Raw genomic sequence first — 25,241 nt, 5'->3', positions numbered from 1 at the left:
AGAGTATAATAAGATGAATCTTTCTGTCTGTTGTCTTGACGATCTCATCACGTCACTGGTTCCTTATTAATGGAGCAAGCCGGACAGCCACAGGCACACAACAGACAGAGATAATTTACCCTTGTAGCACACAAACAACAAAACACTCTTACGACGATTATGGACAATTTTAAGCAAAGCAGTTTTATACAGACACTCTAGTTTTGGTCAAATCCTGTTTAAAGATCCATCCATTTTCAACAACGCTTATCCTGGTTAGGGTCACGGGGCGCTGGAGCCTATCCCAGCTGACTTTGGGTGAAAGGCGGACTACAACCCGAACTGGTCGCCAGTCAGTCACAGGGCACATATAGACACGGACAACCATTCGCACTCGCATTTGCACCGTCACTGAGTGGGAACCGTACCCACGCTGCCCGCACCAAAGTCAGGCGAGTGTACCACTACACTGTTTATAGATATGAGCGCTAAATTGCACATTGAATTGCTTTTACTAAGAAGGTGCAGTTTACTCCTTGGATGTTGTTCTCCAGTAGGTTTATAAAGAATCCACCGTTGTCTCCACCTTTGTGCAACCAGAACGGTCGTTGTATAACACACTGCGTATGCACGTAATTACTTGAACTACCAAGGATGACTGGAGATATGCATAAAAAGTACTTAATTTACACCTAAAATCAGTGCTTTCATTGGAAGCACATTTGCTGCCTCACAAATTATAGTTTGATTGTGCAGAACTGATTGTGACCTTCACGTATGTTCAATCCGGAAGATAAACCTTTTCTCACACAACCAGACACTTTGGTGCACCAAAGCTCTTCAAGTAGGCCAAAGTGGCAAGCATCAGTATTAAGGACGTACTGTACCTGCCCTACCGAGTAGTTTTCTCTGGATGGAGTTGTCAAAATGACAGCCACTTATCATTTCATCCCATAGTTAATGTCATTTCGGTGTAATTGTGGGCTCACTAAAATGAGCATAAATTATCCTAGAAACGACCCTGCTCAAATACAGTAATATAGATTCCAGTAGTTTTATCTGAGGCTTTAAGAATTTTGGAGAATTTCTGCTCCTGTTGTTGCTCTCTTCCACTTAGCTTCATAATTGATCGACATTACTCTTGTGAATCTATGCAACATTTCCAGTAAGGAAAGGCGAAAGTGTCCCCAGGTGTAACGCAATCCTCCGTGACCTTTTGAGACTCACCTTTCAGTGTGATTAAAAATGCCTTTGTTAAATACATGTGACATTTCACACACTTGGAGGCAACTTAGAATGTACCCGGAGTAGGGGGGAAAAAAACGGATAAAAAAAAAAAACTTTAACTGAGTGGAGGGCTGCTCTAATACAATTAAAAAGCCATATCCTGTGAAACTAAAATGCATTATTGTGGGGTATGTGAAATAATTACAGCAGAGGTTCAATTAATTCATTCCAAGCGTTACTCACCTTTACTCTGTTGAATGTGTCCCACATTTAGTTTACTGATGAGTTCATGACATAATTTATTAGATAGATTAAATTTCTGTATTCTGCTAAGTGTTCATTTCAATATTCTCAACATGTATAGTGGTGCCTTGAGATACGAGGTTAACCCGTTACGGTGATTTTTCTCGTAACTCAAAACATCTTTCCCCATTGAAATGAATATAAATGCTATTAATCCGTTCCAGCCTCCCACCCCCAAAAAAATGTCGTAATCTGTTTTTAATAAAATATCACTCTATAATATTGTACTTTATGAAAATGTTCTAATGCCGCTTCTCCTCACTAGGGTCGCAGGCGTGCTGGAGCCTATCCCAGCTATCATTGGGCAGGAGGCGGGGTACACCCTGAACTGGTTGCCAGCCAATCGCAGGGCACATACAAACAAACAACCATTCACACTCACAGTCACACCTACGGGCAATTTAGAGTCTCCAATTAATGCATGTTTGTGGGATGTGGGAGGAAACCGGAGTGCCCGGAGAAAACCCACGCAGGCACGGGGAGAACATGCAAACCACGGGGAGAACATGCAAACTAAAAATTTTATATTGATAACATAATTGAATATAATGTGTCAAGTGGGCGGCCAAGCCACATGAAGCGATGGAACAAAAGGTGGAGATTGGCTTATGTAGCTGGGTTCATGTGAATAATAATAATAATGTGAATAATTGAATAATTTGTGCATCTTTTTTAATTCATTGTTGTGTGGGACTTGGCCACCGGTGAGCAGTAAAATACAGTCTTGAAAACACAAAGAAGATTTACACAACTAATGTAATTGACTCAGTAAAATGCAGTAATATATTGAGGATTCAGATAAAGAGGATTAAGACTATCTGCCTGTAAATATTGTTATATTGTCTGTTTACAAACCCCAATTCCAATGATGTTGTAAGGTTGTGAAAACTTAAATAGAAACAGAATACAATGATTGTCAAATCTTTTTTAACCTTTCTTTAATTGAATACACAACAAAGGCAAGATACTTAATGTTCAAACTGATGAACATTATTCTTTTATTCCAAATATTTTCTCACCACTCTGTGAACGACTGCGTGAGAAAATAGTCCAACAGTTTAAGAACAATGTTTGTTAACGTACATTACAATTGCAAGGAATTTAGGAATTTCATCATTTACGGCCCAAAATATGCACATCTATAATAATGCACGTCTTGTGCCTTAAAACTACCCAAATAGATTCTATGAATAGAACCTGAATAGAACTGAAACTGTCTGTCTGACTTCTGAACAGCATATTAATCACACTGATGTTGGTTTATTCCATTACATAGTTTCATCATATCACAGTGTGGTATGGTTGGATTAACATGAAGATCAGATTTGGTGGGATGGGACTTGATGTCAGTAGAAAATCCATTATTATTACACATTATGATGGAAAATGTAACTGGTTCTGGGGTTTGACTGATAAAGACTATAAATAGAAAGAAACTTGATTAAATATATAGTATTTCAGTAAGATTCTCTCCCAAGTCCTATAATATGAGGAAAAGCTGGAGTGTGAGCCTTTTCAAAGAGTGCCCTTTCAGCAGTTCTTCCAAATGTATCACCTTTCCAACTTCGTGTATAATTAAAGACGATCCCTGTCTGCGGGTGAGATGACGTGAAATACCACACGTGGACTTTGGCAACCCTGAGGCTGAACAAATTCTTTTAAAAACAGAATTGAAGGTTAAATTTTTGCACTGCTGGAATCTGCCAACAAAAGGACACTGAGGTTGACAGAATGGGCGAAGGACTTGATATTACACCGGATCAGGCAAAAGACAAGTTCAAGCGGACGGCATTAAATTACGATTCGCACAAATAAATAATCCCACAGTCATGATAGTTGGTTGAAAAATCAGCATCATTTACATCTAATTGGTCGTTTATCAAGTGTTCTCCTTCGCTTCTCACACATTGAGAATGTAGATATCATCCTCATATTACGTTATATATAGCATTTACATAAATATATATATATATATATATATATATATATATATATATATATGTTACATTGAATGTTTGACACTGACACAATGATTTGTGAATGGTTACGGAATAACTGTTTATACAGGTATAATAATCAAAACATGTGAAGCAGTATACAGCTCAATTTACATTACATTCTTTATGTTGTTATTATAGGCTTGTTTTCAGCAAAATTTGTGTTTTATGGGCCATTATTTTATTTACTTCCTGTGTTATTTCTTGTATATCTTTTCTGCGGTGAATGAGTTTACTAAAAACGTCTGACATGTCCACTGTAATGCAGCCATGTGGGCTCTGTATGTAATTAAGCACTCCACATTTGCTCTGCGGACAAATATAGAGTTTTTGTCAGAGGGCAAAATTTAAAAGTCAAAGAGAAATCAATGAAGTGGACGAAGGTCATGTTTGTAGATCAGTGACTCCACAACGACACACAAAGTGTTGGGGGAGGTAGAGAAGCTTTATGAAAATTAATCCTTGTCTAGTGGTCGTAAATGTATACAGTAGCTGATGCCTTATCACCATTAGCCCATGTTTGAGCAATGTTTTTTAAGAAGACCATTTCCCATAATCGACACAAAATAGAACTGAAGGATGAATCTTTCTCATTACTCTGTCGTTAGTGTCGACTGAATATCTTAATGAGTGTGTAAAACGATGCCTTTACTGTGCTGGCATATTGGGAAGTGTGTATTATCATGTCTACAATTGTTCTCCAGCAAAACCACGTGGTAAGAAATCAAGAGATTCTCTTTCACACGGATTCCCTCTGTTGAGTCAAGGATTAGATCGTAGAGTTCCTTGCTGGATAAACTTGCACGAATGAGGTCCTTTCTGTAAAACCCTGTGTGGCTATGAATATTTTCTTATTGATCCACAGCTGACCCAAACCTTATTTGCATACATGTTTTTTTGTTTGTGACTTACTCTTAAACAAACTATATATAACTTGTACATTTTAACTAATTCATGTTAATGAGCTACTGTAGGATGCCAAGAAAAGCTTGATTTTCCTTTTGTGACATTTGTCCAGTGAGAAATGAGCCATCAATCTTCACGTCTACCTGCTTTTTATGTCACATGTAATTTGACCATATGACAAAGCCACAACTCTCTGGAGATCAATAGTTCCATCACAAACATGTCTGTTAATATTAATTAAGACGACGTGCAAGGTTTTTCCAGCACAAACGTAGTAAACATTGAGCTGAAGATATAATTTTTAGTCTTATTTTATTTATAATTTACAATAAAATACCATTGTATTATGTATTAAATATTGTCCTGGCATCCTCATCATCATATTGAGTGTTTTGCATTAATATGATTATGCATATTACAACTGATGTAAACGTAGCCTTCCTTTGACCTGACACGCTGGTGGGAGGCTGATCTATGGGAACAAAATATTATCATGTTTCTGTGTGGCTGAGGAAAGTTCTCTTTTGTCTATTATGAATGCAGCCATATTATTTAGAGCAGAGAAATATCTCATGGGACCTGTGATTGGCTGGCGACAAGTTCAGGGTGTACACCGCCTCTCGTCTGAAGTCTGTCGGAATAGGTTCCAGCTCACCTGCAACCAGATAAAGAATGCTGCCCTCATTCCTCACTGCCAATCCCGTGGTCCCGTTTGTGTGAATATTTTAAGACGAGTGGCCATCGGAAAGCCACTAGTAACGATAAGCGGTATAGATGATTGTTGGCAGGATAAGGGATGAACTACAATGTCATGGGACTTTCACAACAGAGAGAATGCACTTACATAAGGTTCTGTCAAATGTAATCAGAGTTGGTTCTTCTCCTCCTCCATATTGGCAGGACTCAGTTGTGTCGGGGAGAACGACGAGGCGGCCAACCTGACAGAGTGCCTGCACTGGGCTGGTCCTTTTCCTGCTCAGAGCCGAGCGTGTCGAGTGGCTTGCAGGGATGACTGCACTCTCACGCCTTGGTCCAAGTTCTCTGAGTGCACAGGATGTGGCAGCTTCCAAAGTCGCAAACGTTCACTCACAGGTAAGAGTGTCAGATTTGAAACCAGGTTGGACTGAATTGTAGTTCAAGTACTAGAAATGTTTTCCACCTCGTATGTCTATTTAGCTGGTACTCTCTCTGTAGTTATCTTGGATCTAAATGGGGTCTTTCATAGTATGTAATTCCTGATTTCAACACAGATGGCCAATCTGAATTACATGCTGTGTTTGCAGAGCAGTCTAGATACTATTTGTCTTCATGAATATTTGTGCCAGTGCCACAGGGGCTGTAGTAAACACACCCTGTCTCTTTCCATAATGCTCTTCAAACCCAACGCATAAAATGCCAAGTTTAGCGCTAGGTCATCCCTGAGGGCTATATACTTGTGCCGCAGTTTAGGGCCATTATATCTACTGACTTTATTTCTCTATTCTACAATTGTGAGGCTTCAAGGTCATTAGAGTTGACAGAATACCAAGCCATCGCTAAAAAAAAGGTCACAGTGTCAAATAGTTTGTTTTTTTATAATAAATTTTTATAATATATTTTGTTCAGATAGACGAAAACTACTTATGATAATGAGATAAAATGGGATTTCACTTGTATTTGTGATTTTCTACCTTCAAGGTACTCAAAGCGCTTTAACACCATCTCCTCATTCACTTACTGACGAATCAGTATCGTACCTGTGTGCACTCAAGGCCAACAACAAGGCGATCTAAAGCACCCGTGCCATCACAGAGCCCGAGTCTGCACACTGCCTATCACGTCAGACTTAGTTTTTTTTCCCCTCCTTACGCTTCCACCTTTTTCTCTGAGATATGCAGGCACTCAAGGCCTACAACAAGGTGCCCTAAAAAGGCCATGCAAACAGACTATGGGAAGGGAAGATGAATTTTCAGTCGAGTAGGCATACAGTACCTTGCTAGCTAACTGCACTTCGCAATTGCGCTGGATAACCACTGATATGAACAAAGGCGCTCATGTTCTTACATAGTAGGGGAAGACCGACTCATGCCGGATGCCCAAGTGCGCTACTAAGCCCCATTTTAAGTAGCGCCCCAAAAATCAGAAAAACTGAAATGGTGAAAAACAGTTTTAACGCTATATCTCCACCATTCAGTACTACAGTTCTTTCTGTCTTTTCACATTTTCAGCAGTTTTCTTCAAACGTTTGTGTTTAGAAAAAAAAACTCACTTTAAATGGTCTTTAAAATGGTTGCCATTTAAAGAGATTTCTTTTTGACTGACAAATGTGCCTGATAACATCACAAAAATTACTCAAATGATGCAGTGTGGAGAAGAATAGATTGAATGACATAGGTGATAGAGCACTTTTGAGTGCTGTGTTTACACAGTGAAAATCATGGTATGTGAAAATAGATAAATAAAAAAAATATGGAAATTATATGCAGTAATGTATAATACATTTGTCTGGATAATAGCTTTCACTTTCTGCAAGAATTGGATGTGTATCCAGGGAAAACTAAGGGCTCTTGCCCAGGTTTTAAGGCTTGTAGTAAAGTGAATGATTCATTTGTTACTATATGCCCATCTCTAACTCCTGCCCAGTTTTTGAGGAAACAAGCATGGGTCTACACAGAAAAACAGTTCATCTTTTTCATCATCCCATCAGGTCGCAGTAAAAAGAAGGAACAATGCCTGAATGAGGCATCATACCCTCTGGAAGACAAACAGGCTTGTCCCTGCGAGGAGTACTTGTCCCAACCTTTCGGGAACTGGTCTGATTGCGTCCTCCGGAAACCTTCGACTCTGGGGTTCTTGCACAGTTGGATGAGCCACCAGGAAGTGAAGGAGTGTGGTCAAGGTCTGCGCTACAGAGCTGTGGCCTGCATTGATCAACAAGGACACCTGGTTGAGCCTACGCTGTGTACAGACACTGGTAAGGGTTTACACACAAAGACCAAATCGCATTCAAAATATAGCTTGTGCAAGAGTAATAGCCGATGTGTTGTATAAGCTATAAAAACCCAGAGAAAGTTTCACATTGCTGCGCTGACACAGTTGTGCAGAAAAACACTCATTAGTCTGATAATTAGTTCTTGGTCACAGCGAGCAAGTGTGGCAGAGCACAGGCCAATGTGGGAAATTATTCATGTGACCCATAATGAAGTTGTCACCCAAGTGCGAGTCCGACCTCTCTCTCCTCTCTGCCAACGTTCCATTCCAGGCTACATGGTGGAGGTGTGCCACATCCCGTGTCCCCTAGACTGTAAGCTCAGTGATTGGTCCGTGTGGTCGGCCTGCAGTTCATCATGTGGCGGGGGGCTGAAGGTCAGATCCAAGTGGCTGAGGGAGAAGGCTTTTAACGGAGGCCGTCCATGCCCCAAACTGGATCTGAAGAACCAGGTAAGATGACGACCACTGCAGACAAACTCATTGTGTATGGTAATAGTCAACCACAATCAGTCACGCCTAAAAAAAAACTAGTTTGTTCATAACTGCTAGTATTGTATAGAACCATTGTGAGTCATCTTGTTGAATAATGCATTTCAAATTTTATGGAGACGTGGGAACAATAGTTAACCCATCACCCATCCGCAATGTTTTGCGCTCTCTTCTTTTATTGAATGCAAATGAGGGCAATCTGCACTTACAGTCCACTCATGTTCACCACCATTACACATGTAATTTGCATGGTTCCGCTGGAAGTCAAATTGTAATAATAGCACATGCAGTACACCATGTTATTTGTCGATAAATCGTGTTCTCATATAGGAACATTTGTGTGGTGCCCTACAACGCTTCTGGATCCTCTCCGAATGTTTTCGTTCCACTCTTGTGGTGTTGCTGCCTTGTGTTGTCACATGAATACAGCACGGAGGACCCACACTTTTTTCTCCTTACCTGCTTACCTCTCCTAGACATTAAAAAAGGATCATATCCACCAATGAACTGGCCTATGTGTTTGTTTTAAAAATCCAGTGTGGCCATTGAGCACAAAAGTTTGCCCACCCTTGTCCTATAGGCAGGTGCTCCTTGTGGTTTTGAATTGCCCCTGTCTTAGTACGTTGTAGGTCATGGTTTAAAGGAAAGATGTGTTTTATGAATTCTGCCATTATGCTTCAGTGGTTTTGAAAGGACACTGTAGTTTGTGGAGGTCAGTATGGAGATGAGGCACGCTTTGCAAGAGGAGATTTGTTTACAGATGGTTAAGTACCTGCTAACAAGGTCTTTATGGCCCCGGTTGTAGTGCCCTGAAATAACCCAAGGCACTTAAACTGACGCCCATTGTTGCCAAAGCCCTCACAGATTTATCCCAGTGTTAGAGCAGGGCTTGCTGTTAATGTTACCAAATGGTCCTCATAAAGCGAGTTACATCTGTCACAGTTGTGGCTGAAAAGATAATATACTCACTCAACGCATCACTTTTTCTTGTGGTTGTGCTAAGCATGGACAGTAATGTGTTGAATGGCAAATGTAATCAAAAAATTGAAGAACTAACGTTGATTTTCCTGAAGCTGTTGTCCGACATTTGTTGGATGTAATCCCTTCTTTCAGCACATTCCAATGACACGACAGATCATAACAAATAGCCAACAGGTGTCAGGAAGAATGGATGCTGGAGGTCAAGATTTGTTCCACAATTTGTTTTTAAATGAAGCTGCTTCCTCCTAGATCAAGAGTAACAATTCTGTTCTGAATAATAGCAATGTGTGGAAAAAAGGAGCTCAAAATCCTAAACTAATATTTAGTTGTATAACTTGTATAACCACTCAGGATAATGCATTTTTGGAACAGCCTAATATTCCCTTTTCATCACTTTCTCTTCGGGAATGACAAAAGTGATTGTTCATGTTTTGATTTGGTATAGGATTTGCAGTGTTCTAATTGTATTTCCATACAATTTAGCAATCCCCCCCCCCCTCCAGCAGCTCGAGCGCTAACAGGTGCCATTCTTGTTATATTTAAATCATTCCTCTACCCTCCACTGCCTCACTCATGTCAACAGAACTCTAGACTCTGGTACAGTATGTGGGCAAATTCCCACCAGCAGATGGTTCCCCTCCATCAAGGGCTGAAGGAGACTGACATGACAGAGAAATTTACACTACAGAGCATTTCATTCTATCTTTCGTTGCTTGACTGAGCAAAAGTGATGGGGGAGAGACTCAAAGTGTCACCTCCACATTTACTGTTCTGATGTGTTTGTGCGTAGTGCAGGTCAGGAGGGAAATAATACAGTTTTTTTTATTAAGAGTATAGAATCTCAGTTCCACTCTCCAGTAAGGGGTTGTAGAGGGTTAACATATTATAATTGTTGGAACAGGAACCGGGTAAGTTTTTAAAAAAGTTTATTAATGATTTACCAAATGTTTATAATGTGGTTGAGAACCTAAATATAAACCCTTAAAATAGTACCCTAAACATAGAGTAAAAGCAGAGCAACCCAAGTTCCTACATACAATTTGTAGCTTTATTGTGCAGTATGTGTTTTAAGGATTTTAAAGGACGGGATTATATTCAACTGAAATGGAAGCTTGGGAAATGTCACCAATATTTGTGGGTAGTGTGCGAGCCAGTCATGGGCCAATATGGAAATTAGTGAGCAAATTGTGTCCACTTAAAGCCTCGAGTCCATGGGCAATCCACATTTAGCACTTAGAGAGAACGTTTGTCCAGCTGTTCAACTTTTGGAAGAAACATTATTTACATATTCATGGGTCCTATACAATGTGAGGGAGGAAAACAATTTACACTTGGCAAATGTGCGTGCGTGCATGTGCATGGGTTTTTACAGTATACAGGCAACTCGGAATTTAACGTTGCGCAGCTTCACAGTAGTACCATGTTGTGCCGCAACATGCTATGCAGCACTGAGGTCTACTGAGAGAGATACGGCATAATTAACAGCAAGAAGAAGAGGACCCTTCAGTGTACAAGTATTACAGTAGCGCATACTGCTGTTTTAATATTATTACTGTTGTTCCCACAGAGTAGAGAGAATATAAAGTATGCTCTGTATGTGTTGCTTCTCCATATGTGTCAAGGTAGTAGTTGTTTGAAGGTTTATAATTACTGTAACATTGATGCTAATTTAAGTTAGTCCATCTGTGGCGTTTTGAATTATATATCAGCATTAAGAGATGAAACTATAGGGTTTGGTAGGACATTTTGGTGTTAAAACGTCCAATATTTAATTCCTCTTTGTTTTATGTGTTAGTTTTACAGTAAAGTTCAACTGGAAGTGACAAACAGCTTGAAGCATGCATGCTTCGTCTTTGGAGAGCTGTGCGAGCAAGAGAGTGAGAACAGGTGCAAAGGAATAGTTTATAAATTGTGTTTTGATAATACAGCATATTATAAATGTGATTTAATGGGTTTAAATATGGTCTCTTTATATCATGGTTTTGCACTTATTGCAGGTGGGTCCATAACATTTCCCCTTCGATAAATGGAGGTACACTTTGCTGCTGACTTGCCCTATTCAATCCTCTCCAACATGTGCAGTACATTTATATATAGATATTTGGCATTTTTGCATTGTGACGACATGCATGGATGACACTGTGCTTGACACATATCAATTGAATAAAGAGGATTAGGAGATAGAAATATTTGTAAAATATTTGATGTCAATAAAAGAACTGCACCAGTCTGGTGGAGGTAATTACCATATTCGTCTTATTGCATCACCTGCTGTTTGTGCTGCAGTATCTCTGCACGGGTACGCTGACATCATTTGTGATGGCCTTCGATTGGGGGTGGTTGATTTTCCTTGTGCCCCGTTGTGTTGGAATGTATAGTCATCAGCTGCTCGTATTTTGTCAGAATCAGCTTGTAATCACATCATATCCCTTGTTTTGCAGCGTTAAATAAAAATGCTTTTTGATCATCCTCTATTGAATCTGATGACAGCTCATACATCATGAATGAGGCATTCACAGCTTGGTCCAACTTTAAAGCCTGACTTGTAAATTGGTGTTTAAAGGCAGTTTCTTGAATGACTATTGTAAACTAGGTTTACTTCACAGCATATGTCAACTAATGGTGGTTATTGTACTTGCTGTTCAGTTCACATGGGAGACTTTGCTTTGGCCACACTTGACCATATGTATTGTAAGCATTTGGCTCACACATGGAATGTGATATGGTTCCTGAAACGCCGATATTGAACAGCTGGGTAAATGAAACTCTGGAATCAGATGCAGTTTGGTTATAGAGATTTGTGAGCAAAAGATCCCCTGTGACAAGCAGCGAGTGCACATCCAATACAGTTTGACTGATTTATAAGTCAATTGGTCTTCTGTTTTCTACATTTTGATGAGCTGGCAATTTGTTTTTCCACAGTGAGTTTCTAGCAGGTTTCTGTTAGGTTTGCGAAATATAATGTTTTGATGTGTGGAGCTGAAGGAGCCAAAGCAGCAGGAACATTGAGTATTGAGAGGATGTTAAGTGGATGTAAAGATGAAAGCACTGAGAACTGTGACTTGTAGGTGAATTTCATCCTTCTCATTTGAATTAGTCAGACATACTGTATCTGATATAGACAGGCTTATTTTATCTTCTCCTCAAGGTCATGAACACATATCTCAGCCTGCCAATAGCATAGCATATCTTTTTGCTTCACTGGTACTTTACTGTCCTATTGTTTGATCATTATACTGAACAGTTAATAGAAAGAAGATTTAAAGTACTTGGGTCTGCAGGTCTCCTCATGAGCAGTGTGTTTTGCATCTGCATTTCCGGTGTTAATCAGAGATCACTAAGCAAACTAGAAATCATTAATTTGAGCTATGATAGTGTAGCAAGTCTGCTGTGACAGGCGAGCTAATTGCAAACTTGTAATAATGTGAAAAAGATTGTTTGCTTCTCGTTACCACTGGAAGCGGTTGCAGGGATTAAATTCTTGTGAAACATAGTGCTAATGCCATCCTGTCTTCATGTTCAACTGGGTCCTGGTAATAGGTTGCAAATGAGAAGAGATCATTTCAAAGGAGACTATAGTACTTGATGGTCAATTAATGTCTAATTATTTAGTCATATCATTGTACTGCAGTAAAACCTGAATATTGAATATTGAATCATTTTTGTCAGCGGGTTTTTTATATGTGATATCAAATTGTGAGGCATTGAGTACCGTTATGCATAAAATGTTGAATATTCCGTACTGGCCATGGTCAAGAACCATAGGTCCATTATTATGCAACACAACTGAGAAAAATCAGCAGTAGGTCCAGCAGCCCTCACAACGGCAGATCTCCACTGGAGAGAGACTCCCAGACATGTGATGAAACAGTTGGTTTAAATGAACGCACAATTTCAACTCAAAAAGTCAGAAGTGTCTCAATGAAACTCGGCCGAGTGCTTGTCAGTCTTACTGCGTTCTTGATAAGACTGCAGTAGGTTGGTGTAACCAACTTGAATGGGAATATGCTCACCTTCCGAGCTCTTACTCTTTGCAAGTGCTCTTTTAAACATGTTTTTTGATAGGATAATTTTCCAGTGCTGCATGAAAACACACAGTATTACAATTTTCTCTCCAAATAACCTTGCAAACAGAGAATGCAAGCGCAAAATACGACTATATAACCTTGTTCTTCTTCTTCTGTGGGGTCTTGTGGCAGTTGGCGGCAGCTTCATGGTGCATCAGCGCCACCAACTGACATTGTCCTTCCAATGTGAATTGATGGTGGTCGGATGTTGTGATGTTTGCTACCGCCGACTACTGGTGGTGGTCTAAAGCGCACTCGTATCTCCAATTTTTGCTCTTATCTCAAGACAAAAAAAAGCCAACAGATGACTCGTATCTCGAAACCTCACAGGCAAATGCAGTCGTATCTTAAAGCACACCTGTAGTTGCTGATTACAATGAGTGACCCATAAGCCAGTAACAGGAAAAAATAGGTGCACGTTATTGATAATTTAGTAGATTTAAAGATATTATGCTGAGGTCATCCTTCCAGTTACGCAATCAAAGACAACAAAGTAGGGTTTGAATTTCCAATGGGTAATACAGTGGAACACCTAAAGCTAAACATGCCACAGGTTTTTATACAATCTTTCCTGAAGTTACACAAAAAGGGTTTTGATGGATAACCTATTAGTAGAGAAAAAATGTATAACTGATTATAAAGAACATCTTATTTCATCCTCTGTTGCATCTAAAATGATCTGTTGTCTGCTGTTTTTTTTGTTGTTGTTTTATTTTGGGGTCGGGGGGGGGGGGTTAACCAATCCTGAAAAGACTTCTTGGCAGTATATCACCGCTTATTCAAAAATTTAGTTTTTTTTTGGGGGGGGTGCAGTTATAATGGATGCCAATTATCCACGGATTTTCACTATTCGCTGTCGGACCCAGTCCCTAGTGGTGGTCCATTGTATAACCGGCAGCACAACTATATCAAGTGCTCACAGTTAGGGGTACGACAAAATGTCAACACCGGTATCGTATTGCTTTCTGTCAGGATACAGTGTTGACACACCAGCACCAGATATCGATGTTGTTGCTCTTATGTGACGCTATAATCTCCACCGTGACCTGACAAGACTGCAAAACAAAAATGTTTTACCCACATTTTTAACGTTTTATTAGTTGCTTTTTCCTTGCTCCTAAAAAATTGTTAAATAATAATTATAGAGTGCTGAAGAAATGTATAAGCTACATCCCATAGGCTACCCTAAATTAACAGCATTGGTACGCATGATGATGAACATCACTTTACTTTTGCATAACAACTAAAACATCTCAAAAGGTGTGCAATATTGTGTGAAGAGTCAACATCACTTGTGACCAAAGACTTTCTAGCTGTCTTTCTAACTTTAGGTGAAATCATATGTTGACAGAGAGACTTAAAAGGCCTAGCACTCATCTGTAACAGTCTGTGTGGCAAGTTCCCTCTGCTCACAGTGAAATGTCAAGCTACGTTTACACTACGAGCCCCGCGGCAACAGCAGCCCTGTTTGCCCGAAACCTAGTGCGCCTTGGGAATTTGGTGATTTTTGTCTCCATATTCAAGTCTTGGTAGGTCTTGCTTAGTTTTCTCAAGTTTTATCACTTTATCCGTCACGGGCCGTGGGGGGCAGCTCCTCCCGGAGGCTCAAAGACGCACTACGGTTCGGCCCACGCTCTACCACGGATTCTAGTATCTTCCCTCCTCACCCCGCAGGTTTTGACGCGTTCCTTCACATTTATCACGTTCTAATCAAGGTCTGACATGGTTGTCACGTTCTGGCAAGGCTTTCTACTGATAAAAAGGCAGCCTTGAAGCAGTGGTACTCTAAATGGTGGCAGGTTTTAATGCAATCGGTTAGTTCTGAAAGTCATAACCATTATTATCCTAAAAAGCTATTTCCATTCCATGTCATTTACAAAGCAATTTCACTGTGCCAATATTTTCCCAATATAGTTGGTATTTTGATTTTGGTAATCTCAAACTAATTCCTCTTAACAAGAAGCCAAGATCAATCTCCCTGATCCCAAAGCTTTTAATCCTTTTCACACGGGCCGTCACAAATTCACGAATGAACATAAAATGTTTTGGCTACAAGATGATGATGTGTGTCTTTGTGGATGAGTACATAAATACACAAGAGTGAATGCGTGTGCTGCTGGGTAAACACACAATATGTCGCAGATCAAATATACACTCTTGTGAGTTCAGCAATGAATATTTCACAGTAAATGTATTTATTCAAATGATTGTTTCTGTGGAAAAGGGCAAAACGGAACAACCTCAACATGTGTCAACAGCATTATGTACTGCACACATGCAGTTGAAATACTTGGCAATTTTAATTTGAATTAATTTTACCATACGCAATAATTGGAGTACTTATAATTGGACTTTTTTTGTAACAAAAGTAAAACCTTTACTTATTGACTATTGTTAATTGTTTTCATTGTATTTTTTAATTAAATTTCCAGTAAAACATACTTTCATTACATTTAATTCAAAATTGTCATTAGTTTTAGCTGTGAAAAATTACGACGTTCTACTGCCTTATAGTGAGACTTGTGGCATTCGCCAAACTATTATTCTATTCACGAGTGAACAATGCCTAACAACACAGTATGTCTGCAAAAAAAAATAAAAAATCAGTGCCTCTCAAAGACAAAGTCATCCTCATTGCTTTGTTCAAATGACATTTTTACTAGTTAATTATCAGAAGAGCTATTATCGCTTCAGTGGAATGCTGTCAGTTGTGTTATGTCCATGTGGAATGCAAATATGTTCGAGTAGAAGCCAATTCTTCTGGCTATATTGTGACTGATATTTTTATTTACAGTCTCAGTAAATGTAAGTGTGCCTTTTGTAACAATAGTTTCAGCCACCCGACTTAATATATCCGGAACAACCATAATGTATAAATAAAACAATGATGGCGCGCTTAGTTTCCAGCTTGCAATCCTTGACAAATGTGTACTCATGCATTATATATTAAATACAAAAAGGTTACTTTGAATGGAGGTGTTTTTTTTTTTCTGCAGGGTAACTTGCAGAATTATATTTGCCCTGTTGGTTCATTTTCATCAATATTCATTTAGATTGTGGAGCCACTCGGGTTAAATGTTAACACCAACAGGTCATAATGCATCAGGTTGGAACAATTAGACTTATGTCCTTTTCATTGATAAAACTAATAACTGCCTCGACAACAAAGCTCATCAACAAAATAAGTTTCATTTTTAATGACCTTGTTTATAGCCAGTGCACACAGTTATTAGAAACATATGTTCACACATTCTGGCTTGTCGCTCCATCTTCACATAAATTAATTTCTCAAGGTTTAGCATTGGGCTCAGCTATTGCCCAGCTGTTGCAACCAACTGCAGCAGTTTAAAAGTCATCTGTGTTTTTGCAAATTATCCAACATTGTTTGAATCGTACTAAATGAGCACTCAGTCATCCTTAGCCCTCATTAAAAACATAGAACATGCTGTAGTATATTATGCATGAAATCATTTTACTCAATGTTTAAATATTAACAGGCTTCACAGTGTAACACCACGTTGGCTTCCTTTTTATCTAGTTGGCAAACATCCGCACATAGATTGTCTTTGCATTTTCCTGCTGAAAAAAGCAACCAAACGAAATATCGACTGGGGAAAAGAGCGTTGTTCACAACAGATTGCAGGCTCGTTAGCTGCTTAGTGGCGCCACATTAAACATACCTCCACGTTTCACTTCAGACCCGTTGGATGCTCATGTGCGATTTTCCTCAAAAGCATTGCCAGATGAACATTTTTTTTTCTCATGGCCTGTGAAGAATCCTCACACTTGCTGTAGTTCAATGATTCTAGATGTAGTTTCACAAATCACAGCTATCCTTTACCAATGCAGTGTTTTTTTTCAGTGACGTTTTAAGTGTGCACAGCCATAATCTTCGACATTTCCTTTTAAAGGCAAGGACATACCAAAAGACAACTGATGGCCAACGCAATTGCAGCAACAAATAGTGTAGATAGAAATAGAATGACTGACTGGCCAGTACATATTGCAGTTTGAGAGAGACGAGTCTTATTTTGAGTAGCTATATGTCCATTTACCATTTATGCTGGTGTATGGTATATGCTATGTGTGAGTTGATTCCATGCATATTAAAAGAATTACACTGAGGATCAAACAGAACAAACATCACTTTCTTAATTGCGGATTTTATTGTTATTGTTGTAGTTTGCGCTGCATTATACTGACAGACATACTCTCTTGGGTATGTTGCATGTCTCATGTGAACACATATAAATAAAGGGCCCAAATACATTTGAGGATAATAGCACTCATTAATGAAATCATTAAAAAAAAAACACCTCTCTAAATGATACAATGCAAAATAAACATTTGTCCTGCTTGTCCACACAACTCTTTCCCTCAGTTTCATATCACAAACCATTTCAACCATAATATATAAATCGTGCTGCTATATACACTACTGGTCAAATGTTTTAAGAACACCCAGAGTTTTTTTAATCGAAATGAACTGTATGTAGTTCAATGTCTGATTGCCTTCTGAGCAGAAAGCACAAAGCAAATAAACAATTCAAATTACATGGAGGAATCATTGAGTCAGTCTATAGACCAAAATGTATTCTGAACATTTGACCCATTAAAATAGACACCTTAGACAGATAACAGCTGAGCACATTTGTGGCATTCTTTTAATAATGGCAATCAAATATTATTCTGTAAGTTCTTCATAAATGTGCTGCCCTTTGTTGGTTGCTTTGCTATCACTCTTCTGTCTAGTGGATTCCAAACCAGCGCGATGGCGTTTAAGTCTGGAGACTGTGCCTTTTTTTCTAATTCTGAAATTTATATAATTTTTTATTTTTGTTGTAACCTTACCTGTTTTTTGTTTTGTTTTTACCTCTGGCAGTTTAACACTTGAACAATTTCAAGCTATTTATTAGACTTGAACTGTCTAACTTTCTATTTAAACAAAAATTAAAAACTAGGACCTTGTAAAACTTTTGACTGGTAGTGTATATTTATTAAATGTGACATCAGCTAGACTTGAGGCAAAATTCTACATTTTGTAGAGAAACTAATGTTCATATCATTGTTCTTCTCTTCCCTTCCCAACCTGGGGCTTGTCATGCACTGCTAATATGGACATCCACGCAGGCTCAGGTCAGTCCCATTCACTCTGTACTTAAACTCTGCTGTAGCTAATGAAGACAAAATGCATGCAAGATCTGTCCAACTCGCACGTGCTCCTGTGACCCCGCGCTGTCTTGGCTTCAAAGCAAGAACAATAGTTTCATCAGAGAGTGCTGCTAGCCGGGTGGAAAGGATTTATGCGGACTACATTTGGGTAATACTCCGTCTGCTCTTCCACTGGAGGGAGTCAGACTGACATTGCTAAAGAATTCAAGCACTTTGATAGACTGTGAATAGTCGGTAAAACATTTTAGAGTGAGCTTTAAGTGACTTAGGTGCTTTATATCATCCGTGTATTGCTTATCTGAAGAGTATGCTTCATTTCAAATCGCGTGTAAACGAGAAAATGTAGGCAGAGACCATATTCCATATTTTCCCTTTTCCTCTGCAGTGAAAAAATCTTTATAAATGTGTCATGTCACATCTACTTGGGGACATATTCTATAGGATGCTGCTCTCTCTTTGTATTTTGGTACTGGCTGTGTGGTTGACGTGATTTTACACAAAATAAGTGGTAATAGTCACCAACCAATACATACTCGCATAGACAGCTCATTGGTGAAAGTCATTCCTTTTTGGGTGACACTGTGGAACGGTGTGCTGCCACAGAAGTGTTGGAGCAAGCATAAGAAGACTATTTGCCAGTTTACCCAGCAGGGGCATCTGCAGGGACAGATGGGAGATGATGAGGGTGTATAATGGGCATCTGTGCAGCCTGGAGGGAAAGCAATGCTCAACAGTCATCCCCTCTCTACTTTGCGCGCACACATACAAACACACACACACACACACACACCTACTACAGCTTGTCATAGCCTTTTCCACAAATTGTTCTCTGGAGTCTACCTTCCACTGCAGCCGACTATTACACGGTTAGAGAGTAAACGTGTACACAGGAGCATGGCGCTGGCTCTTCTGTTTGTTACGTCGACGTGCCAGACCTGCTGTGTCAGTGGGCTGAAAGTGAATAGACGTAACATTCACCCTCACCTGCCGGTCCTTTTTACCATGATCATCCATTTAACACACCAAGCAGCGCTCTCATATTATGCACTAAATTCCTCCCTGAGTGTTTTCCTATACTGCACATGTACACGTGTTTACTTATATTCCATTACACGCTCATCTGCATTCAGGATATCTCTCCGTGGCTTTAAACTTACCGATCCTTATCTCAATTGGAGTGGGTTGTTATTGTTGCTCTCGATGGAATAAACAAGACTGTTATTTTGTATATTCCTTCACAGGAGCTGCTATTTTTTTTGACTCTGTGGGTAGTAAAGGGTGACTGTTTACACATGATTTCATATATGCTTGTGCTTGTTTTTTTTTTTTACACACACTGCTGCTTTCACTACATAATGTGTCTTTGTCCTTGTGTGTGTGCAGGTAAATGAAGCTGTGCCATGTCACAGTGAATGCAGAAAATACAAGTGGAGGATTGAGCCTTGGTCCATTTGCACAATCAACACGGTGGGCGACTCGCCATCCTGTGGGGAGGGAGTCCAAAGCCGCAAGATCAGGTCAGCAAGCAAGGGAGCTTTGGCAGAGTTTTGGAATGACAACACTCACCAGGGGGGTGACTTGGCTCGGGTCCTGGTACTCGCAATGCCAAGAGAGAACATTCAGACCAAACAGCTGCCTTCTAATGAGTGGTATTTCAAATAGGCACTCTGTGTATGTGTACAGCTTTTATGTATTGGACTAGCCACAGTTAACAAGGCTAGATTCTAAACAAGGCCTATTAATTCTGATTCAAGATGGGGTAATCCAGTATATACCCTGCTTGATATTTTTGCAGCACAGTGCACTTGTGATTAGGCCTCAAAGTTGAGATGTCCCTGGTTTGAATCTTATCTCAGGCCTTCCTGACACTCGGGAACTTCTGTTAAGAGTTTGTTGTACAAATTCATCACTAAACGAGCCAACTGAAACTCAGTGGCATTTGAAAACCTACTGTATATTAAGTACAGGAAATCAGGATCAGAATTAACTTTATTGTCTCAGAGAGTAATTTGTAGATGTATTCCTGAAAGACCTAGTTAGTAGTACCCTGGAGACTAGTTATACAGCTGCATCTCCTGCTCCACCAGGTGTGTGAAGAAGGGACCAAGTGTGGAGGTCAGCACTGTGGAGGACAGTCAGTGTGATCAAGAGGAAACGCCACCCAGGGCCCAGGTCTGCTTTCTGGCCTGCCACAACAACTGTGTCATGTCATCCTGGGAACCTTGGAGCAACTGCCCACTGGTAAGAAACAAGATTCCTTTTTTTGTTTGTTTGTTTTTGTTTTTTTGTTTATTATTGGACAGACGACATGATCATTCGGATGGCATGTTGTTTTAACGAAAGACTTGCCAATAAACGGTTTATACTGTGTAGACCATGTTTGCTCACACAAAGTTGGACAAGTTGGCATTCCAAATGTGAATCAGTTCTCAATTGCCTCATATGGATATAGAGTTAGGTTTTAAAGGTATCAAAAATGTTTGAAATTTAGATTAATATATAAAATAAGACGAAAGCTTGAAATACCAGCATTTTTTAGATCCAGTAGATGTCAGTAACGAGCAACATCGCCCTTATTTGAACTAATTAGTGCGATGGAAACACAAACCACATGGGCCACAGGAACCTTTTGCTACCAGGAACTCAAAGTTCCTGGGTTGGTTGGTGAAAAAGCCCCTAATGGAGGCATTATGAGCATAAATTGGCTTTTGAAGGCCATGCCACAGAATTTTAATCGGATTCAAGTCCGGATGTTGACTAGGCCAGTCCAAAACCAATTTTTATAAGCCATTCAGAAGTTGGCTTGCTGGTGTGTCTTGATTTGTTGGCCTGCTGCAGAATCCAAGTGCAATTCAGCTTGCGGTCACGAACTGATGGCCAAACATTCTCCTTCAGGATTTTCTGGTAAGGAGCAGAATTCATGGTTCCATCAATGCAACCAGCATTGATGGAACAGCACCAAGTCGTCCAGGTCCTGAAGGAGCAAAGCAGCCCCAGACCATCACACTACCACCATGTTTGACTGTTGGTATGATGTTTTTTTTTCAAAAATTCTGTGTTACATTTACACAAGATGGAATGAGACACACACCTTCCAAAAAGTTCAGTTTTCGTCTCCTCAGTCCATAGGCTATTCTCCCAAAAGTCATTAGTTTTTGTTTTTTTAAAAAAAGTAAAACAAACTTTCATGTTTCTTTTGGTCAGCAGTGGTTTTCGCCTTGGAAGTCTGCCAGGAATGTGATTTTTGCCTAGTCTCTTCCTTCTTGTTGAATCATGAACACTGACATTAACTGAGGGAAGGGGAGCATGCAGTTCTTTAGATGTTGTCTTGGGTTCCTTTGTGAACTCCTGGGTGAGTAGTCACTGTGCTTCTTTAGTGGCTGGCCACTGCTGGGAAGGTTTACCACTGTTCCATGTTTTCTCCATTTGAGGATAATAGCACTCACTGTTGTTTGTTGGAATCCTAAAGCTTTAGAACTGACTGATAGATGTCAATTACTTTATTTCTTGTCTGTAATTGAATTTCTTTGGATCGTGGCATTTTGTTGCAGTTTTTTTAGGTCTTTCAGCCAATGTATTTTTTCAAATAGGTTAGATTTAAGTGATTTATTGACTGAACATGTCTGGAGGTAATCAGGCTTGGGTGTGGTCGGTGAAAATGAATCAAAAAATGTGATTAGCCGCAGTTAATTCATGATTTCTTTTTAACAAGTGGGGTTGGGGGGGGCATTACGTTTTCACACAGAGCCAGTACATACAGTATGCGTGTTTATTTTTTTCAGTCTCATCACACTTAATGATGCTGATTATGAAATAATGGAATTCTGCGACCGGTATGCTAATTGAATAAATCCATTTGTACGCTTTGAGCCATACTTCCTGATGCATGAATGTTGTGTATGTGCAGCAATGTGATAAGAACAGCATTACAATACAGTTTTGTGGCACTGCAAGTGCACATAGACATGTTGCCTTGTATTATTGTCACTGGGGCTGGGGGAAAAAAAATCTAATAACTTGGCTAAGTCGACTTCAAAAACAGGTTGATGTAAAATTTCTGTCTCGAAGCTCCGCCGGGACAAAAAATGTTCCGTTCGGAAACATTTTTATGCTGCCAGAACCAATGCTTCACACGGATATTTATTGTAGATGGATGCAGTGTTGGGCCACTGATAAACTTTGCCAAAAACGGCAGAGGAGCGTGTATAAGTGATTTTTAAGATACTGTTAGATGTGTAATGTACATATAACATGCTTTATGAGTGAGCTGAATGGAAGTTCGTATTTTTAAGCCGCACACACTTAGGTTTTTCTATAGCTTAACAAAAATGTAAACACAACACTTTTGTTTTTGCGCCTGTTATTTTGATGAACTGAACTCAAAGACACAAGACTTTTTTTTATAAACACAAAAGGATAATCCATCCATCCATCTTCGCAGGCTGCTGAAGCCTATCCCAGCTATCTTCGGGCGGGAGGCGGGGTACACCCTGAACCAGTCGCCAGCCACTCGAAGGGCACATAGAAACAAACAACCATTCGCACTCACCTTCACACCTACGGGCAATTTAGAGTCTTCAACCAACCTACCACGCATGTTTTTGGGATGTGGGAGGAAACCGGAGTGCCCTGAGAAAACCCATGCAGGCACGGGGAGAACATGCAAACTCCACAAAGGCGGGGCCGGGATTTGAACCCCGGACCCCAGTACTGTGAGGCAGATGTGCTAACCAGTCGACCACCGTGCCAGCTACAAAATTATCATTTCTGTCAAATATTGTTCACAAATCCATACTTTGATGCTACATCTGTGGTATTGTACCGTGTGATAAAACTGTCCATTTTAGAGTGGCCTTTCATTGTGGGCAGGCTAAGGCACACCTGTGCAATAATCATGCTGTATAATCAGCCTCTTGAGGTGGATGGATTATATCAGCAAAGGAGAAGCGCTCACAAACACAGATTTAGACGGATTTGTGAAGAATATCCGAGAGAAATTGGCCTTTTGTGCACAAAAATCTTGGATGTTTTAGTTCAGCTCAAGGAAATGGCAGCAAAAACAAGTGTTGCATTTATATTTTTACTCAGTAAAACAGGGTTCGAAGGTTATCTCTGGTCCCATAGTTTTGGTTTAGTTTAGCTCACATAATATAATTAGAGAGAACACCTTTTTATGTTATTCATTAAAATACCATTCATTTTTATTTGAATTCAGGCCATGGAATGAGCAAAATTTAGTTCACATGCAATAATAATGATAATAAGAAGAGGAATGAGACTAAGCACCTTTCTGGACATTACATGTAAAGAACACAAAGGTAAAGCAGCAAGCAAATGATGCAGCCATGTGCTCTTTCTGAGTACGGTGCTACTATAACAAGGTATTGTTTATCTATTGCGGCCTAATTGTGTGCTGCTTGACTTTAATCATTGCAGCGTATTCAGAAATTGTGTGAGCATGCTTATTCTTTGAAAGCACTTAATCTGTCAACAAAAAAAGGCAGATTGCAAGACGCGCTTGTTGTCATGTACAAATGGATTTGTGTGTTTCTGTGACAGTTGGTGTGAAAACTGCTGTTGACTAATGAGCCTCCCAGTGATGAGCCTCATTAGGAGATGACATTGATTGAAGTGCACGTTCTGATGAATCAGGACCACAGGGACGAATGAAGTTTGAAGCAGACACTTTCTTTTTCCTGCCACTCTCCCTCAAAGACTGTGCTCGCAGGTCTCCATACTCAGCATTTTATTTTGTCACTTCCTTTGATAGTGATGGAGTTGTAGTGCTGCTTTTAATTGTTTGATCATTTCTGTCTTCCTAGCAGTCTCTCTTGGTAGAAAAAAAAACAGTTCACAGATGAATAAAACAAAATTGTGTTTACTCAAATAAGAGCAACAGTTTTTATTTTTGTACAGTCCTTGTAGTTCATCTAGTGTGTGAAAAAGGTACCTACCCTATTATCTTCAAAATTGAAGAACAAGCCGACTTAAAAAACTTTTAGAACACATAAAACAAGCGTTACATTTATTCAAACAACAATCTGCGGTGGTGTCATAATCAAGCACTGGTTATGCTTGCAATGACAAACGTGTGTATTAACACAGCGAAATACATTATATTTACAGACTTACTATATTTAAGTAATTGAGCTCCTTACGTCAACTGACACACTGCAACAGAAAAAAGGTGACCCTGTATGGGGTTTTGAGGTTCCATATACAGTATAATGTACTGTATTATATTTTATTGAACCACAAAAACATGGCACTACTGTCAAGAAAGAAGTGGATTGCCATTGAAAGAGGACACGGGTGATGAAGAGGGTTGTGGGTATTTTTGAGAGGCTTTTGGCAATGATCGATTGCCCCATTCACTGCACCCGTGCATTTCGGCAACAGAGACTCTCCACGCATTACTTTCTAGCCAAAGTTACATATTGTAGAAAATTAATATTGTACCAAGGCAGTCGCCTACCGACTGGATCTCGCTTATGCTTGGAACCTCGAAACGTGTCAGTTTATCAGCTAGTTTAAATGTCTTGTGATTATTATTTTTTTCTTTATCTTCATTTTGTTGGTTGACCCTATTTTTGGTGTAACTGTGAATATAACTCGTGTGACAATCTAATTTCCCCCACAGGGATTATTATTGTGGAAGACATCCAAAAATTGCAACATTTCCATCTGACATGTTGTGTACTGCAAATATTGAGTAGCATAAGAAGTTTGTCTTAATGTCATATATTTGTATTTGTTTGCGCTCTCCGCACATCCAGCAGTGTGACCGAGGCTCAGAGAGAAACAGGAGCAGACATATCCTCCGCCTCCCTGCTGTGGGAAGCGCAGCCTGTTCAGAGCTGATGCAGTCCGAAAGTTGTACCCTCAACACCACCTGCTTCACTTACCATTATAAAGTCTCAGGTAGGAGAATTTTCTTTGTACAACTGTACTAAGTGTACAGGACTTTTTTTTTATGTATGCATGTTGTTATGCAGTTTTTGTTGGGGCTGTAAAATCAACAAATACTGCACTCCCAGGGTTCTTCCACACTGAGCTCATCCACCTTGTGCACTGGGGCATAGTCATGCCAAATTGGGCCTTCCCCATACTGTTACCACAAAGTTGGAACTGTATAATTGTCTAAAATGTC

At 39.7% G+C, this 25,241-nt stretch overlaps 1 protein-coding gene across 7 annotated transcripts in view; it reads left to right on the top strand.

Annotated features, from left to right (window-relative positions):
* Window positions 1-25,241, top strand: part of thsd7ba (thrombospondin, type I, domain containing 7Ba) — a 198,856-nt gene that overhangs the window by 157,221 nt on the left and 16,394 nt on the right. For all 7 annotated transcript variants that reach the window (XR_009791152.1, XM_061792757.1, XM_061792762.1 and 4 more), the window contains 6 exons: window positions 5,313-5,504; window positions 7,099-7,365; window positions 7,654-7,832; window positions 19,475-19,608; window positions 20,179-20,332; window positions 24,868-25,012. Coding sequence is in view for 6 of the 7 variants with exons in the window: in XM_061792757.1 (XP_061648741.1) it covers window positions 5,313-5,504; window positions 7,099-7,365; window positions 7,654-7,832; window positions 19,475-19,608; window positions 20,179-20,332; window positions 24,868-25,012 (1,071 nt within the window). In the remaining variant the exon portion in view is untranslated. The remainder of the gene's footprint in view (window positions 1-5,312; window positions 5,505-7,098; window positions 7,366-7,653; window positions 7,833-19,474; window positions 19,609-20,178; window positions 20,333-24,867; window positions 25,013-25,241) is intronic.

The sequence above is a fragment of the Phyllopteryx taeniolatus genome, chromosome 12, assembly GCF_024500385.1.
Source record: "Phyllopteryx taeniolatus isolate TA_2022b chromosome 12, UOR_Ptae_1.2, whole genome shotgun sequence".
Taxonomy (NCBI): domain Eukaryota; kingdom Metazoa; phylum Chordata; class Actinopteri; order Syngnathiformes; family Syngnathidae; genus Phyllopteryx; species Phyllopteryx taeniolatus.
The sequence above is the reverse complement of the archived record's forward strand: the minus strand, read 5'-3'. Positions and strand labels throughout refer to the sequence as shown.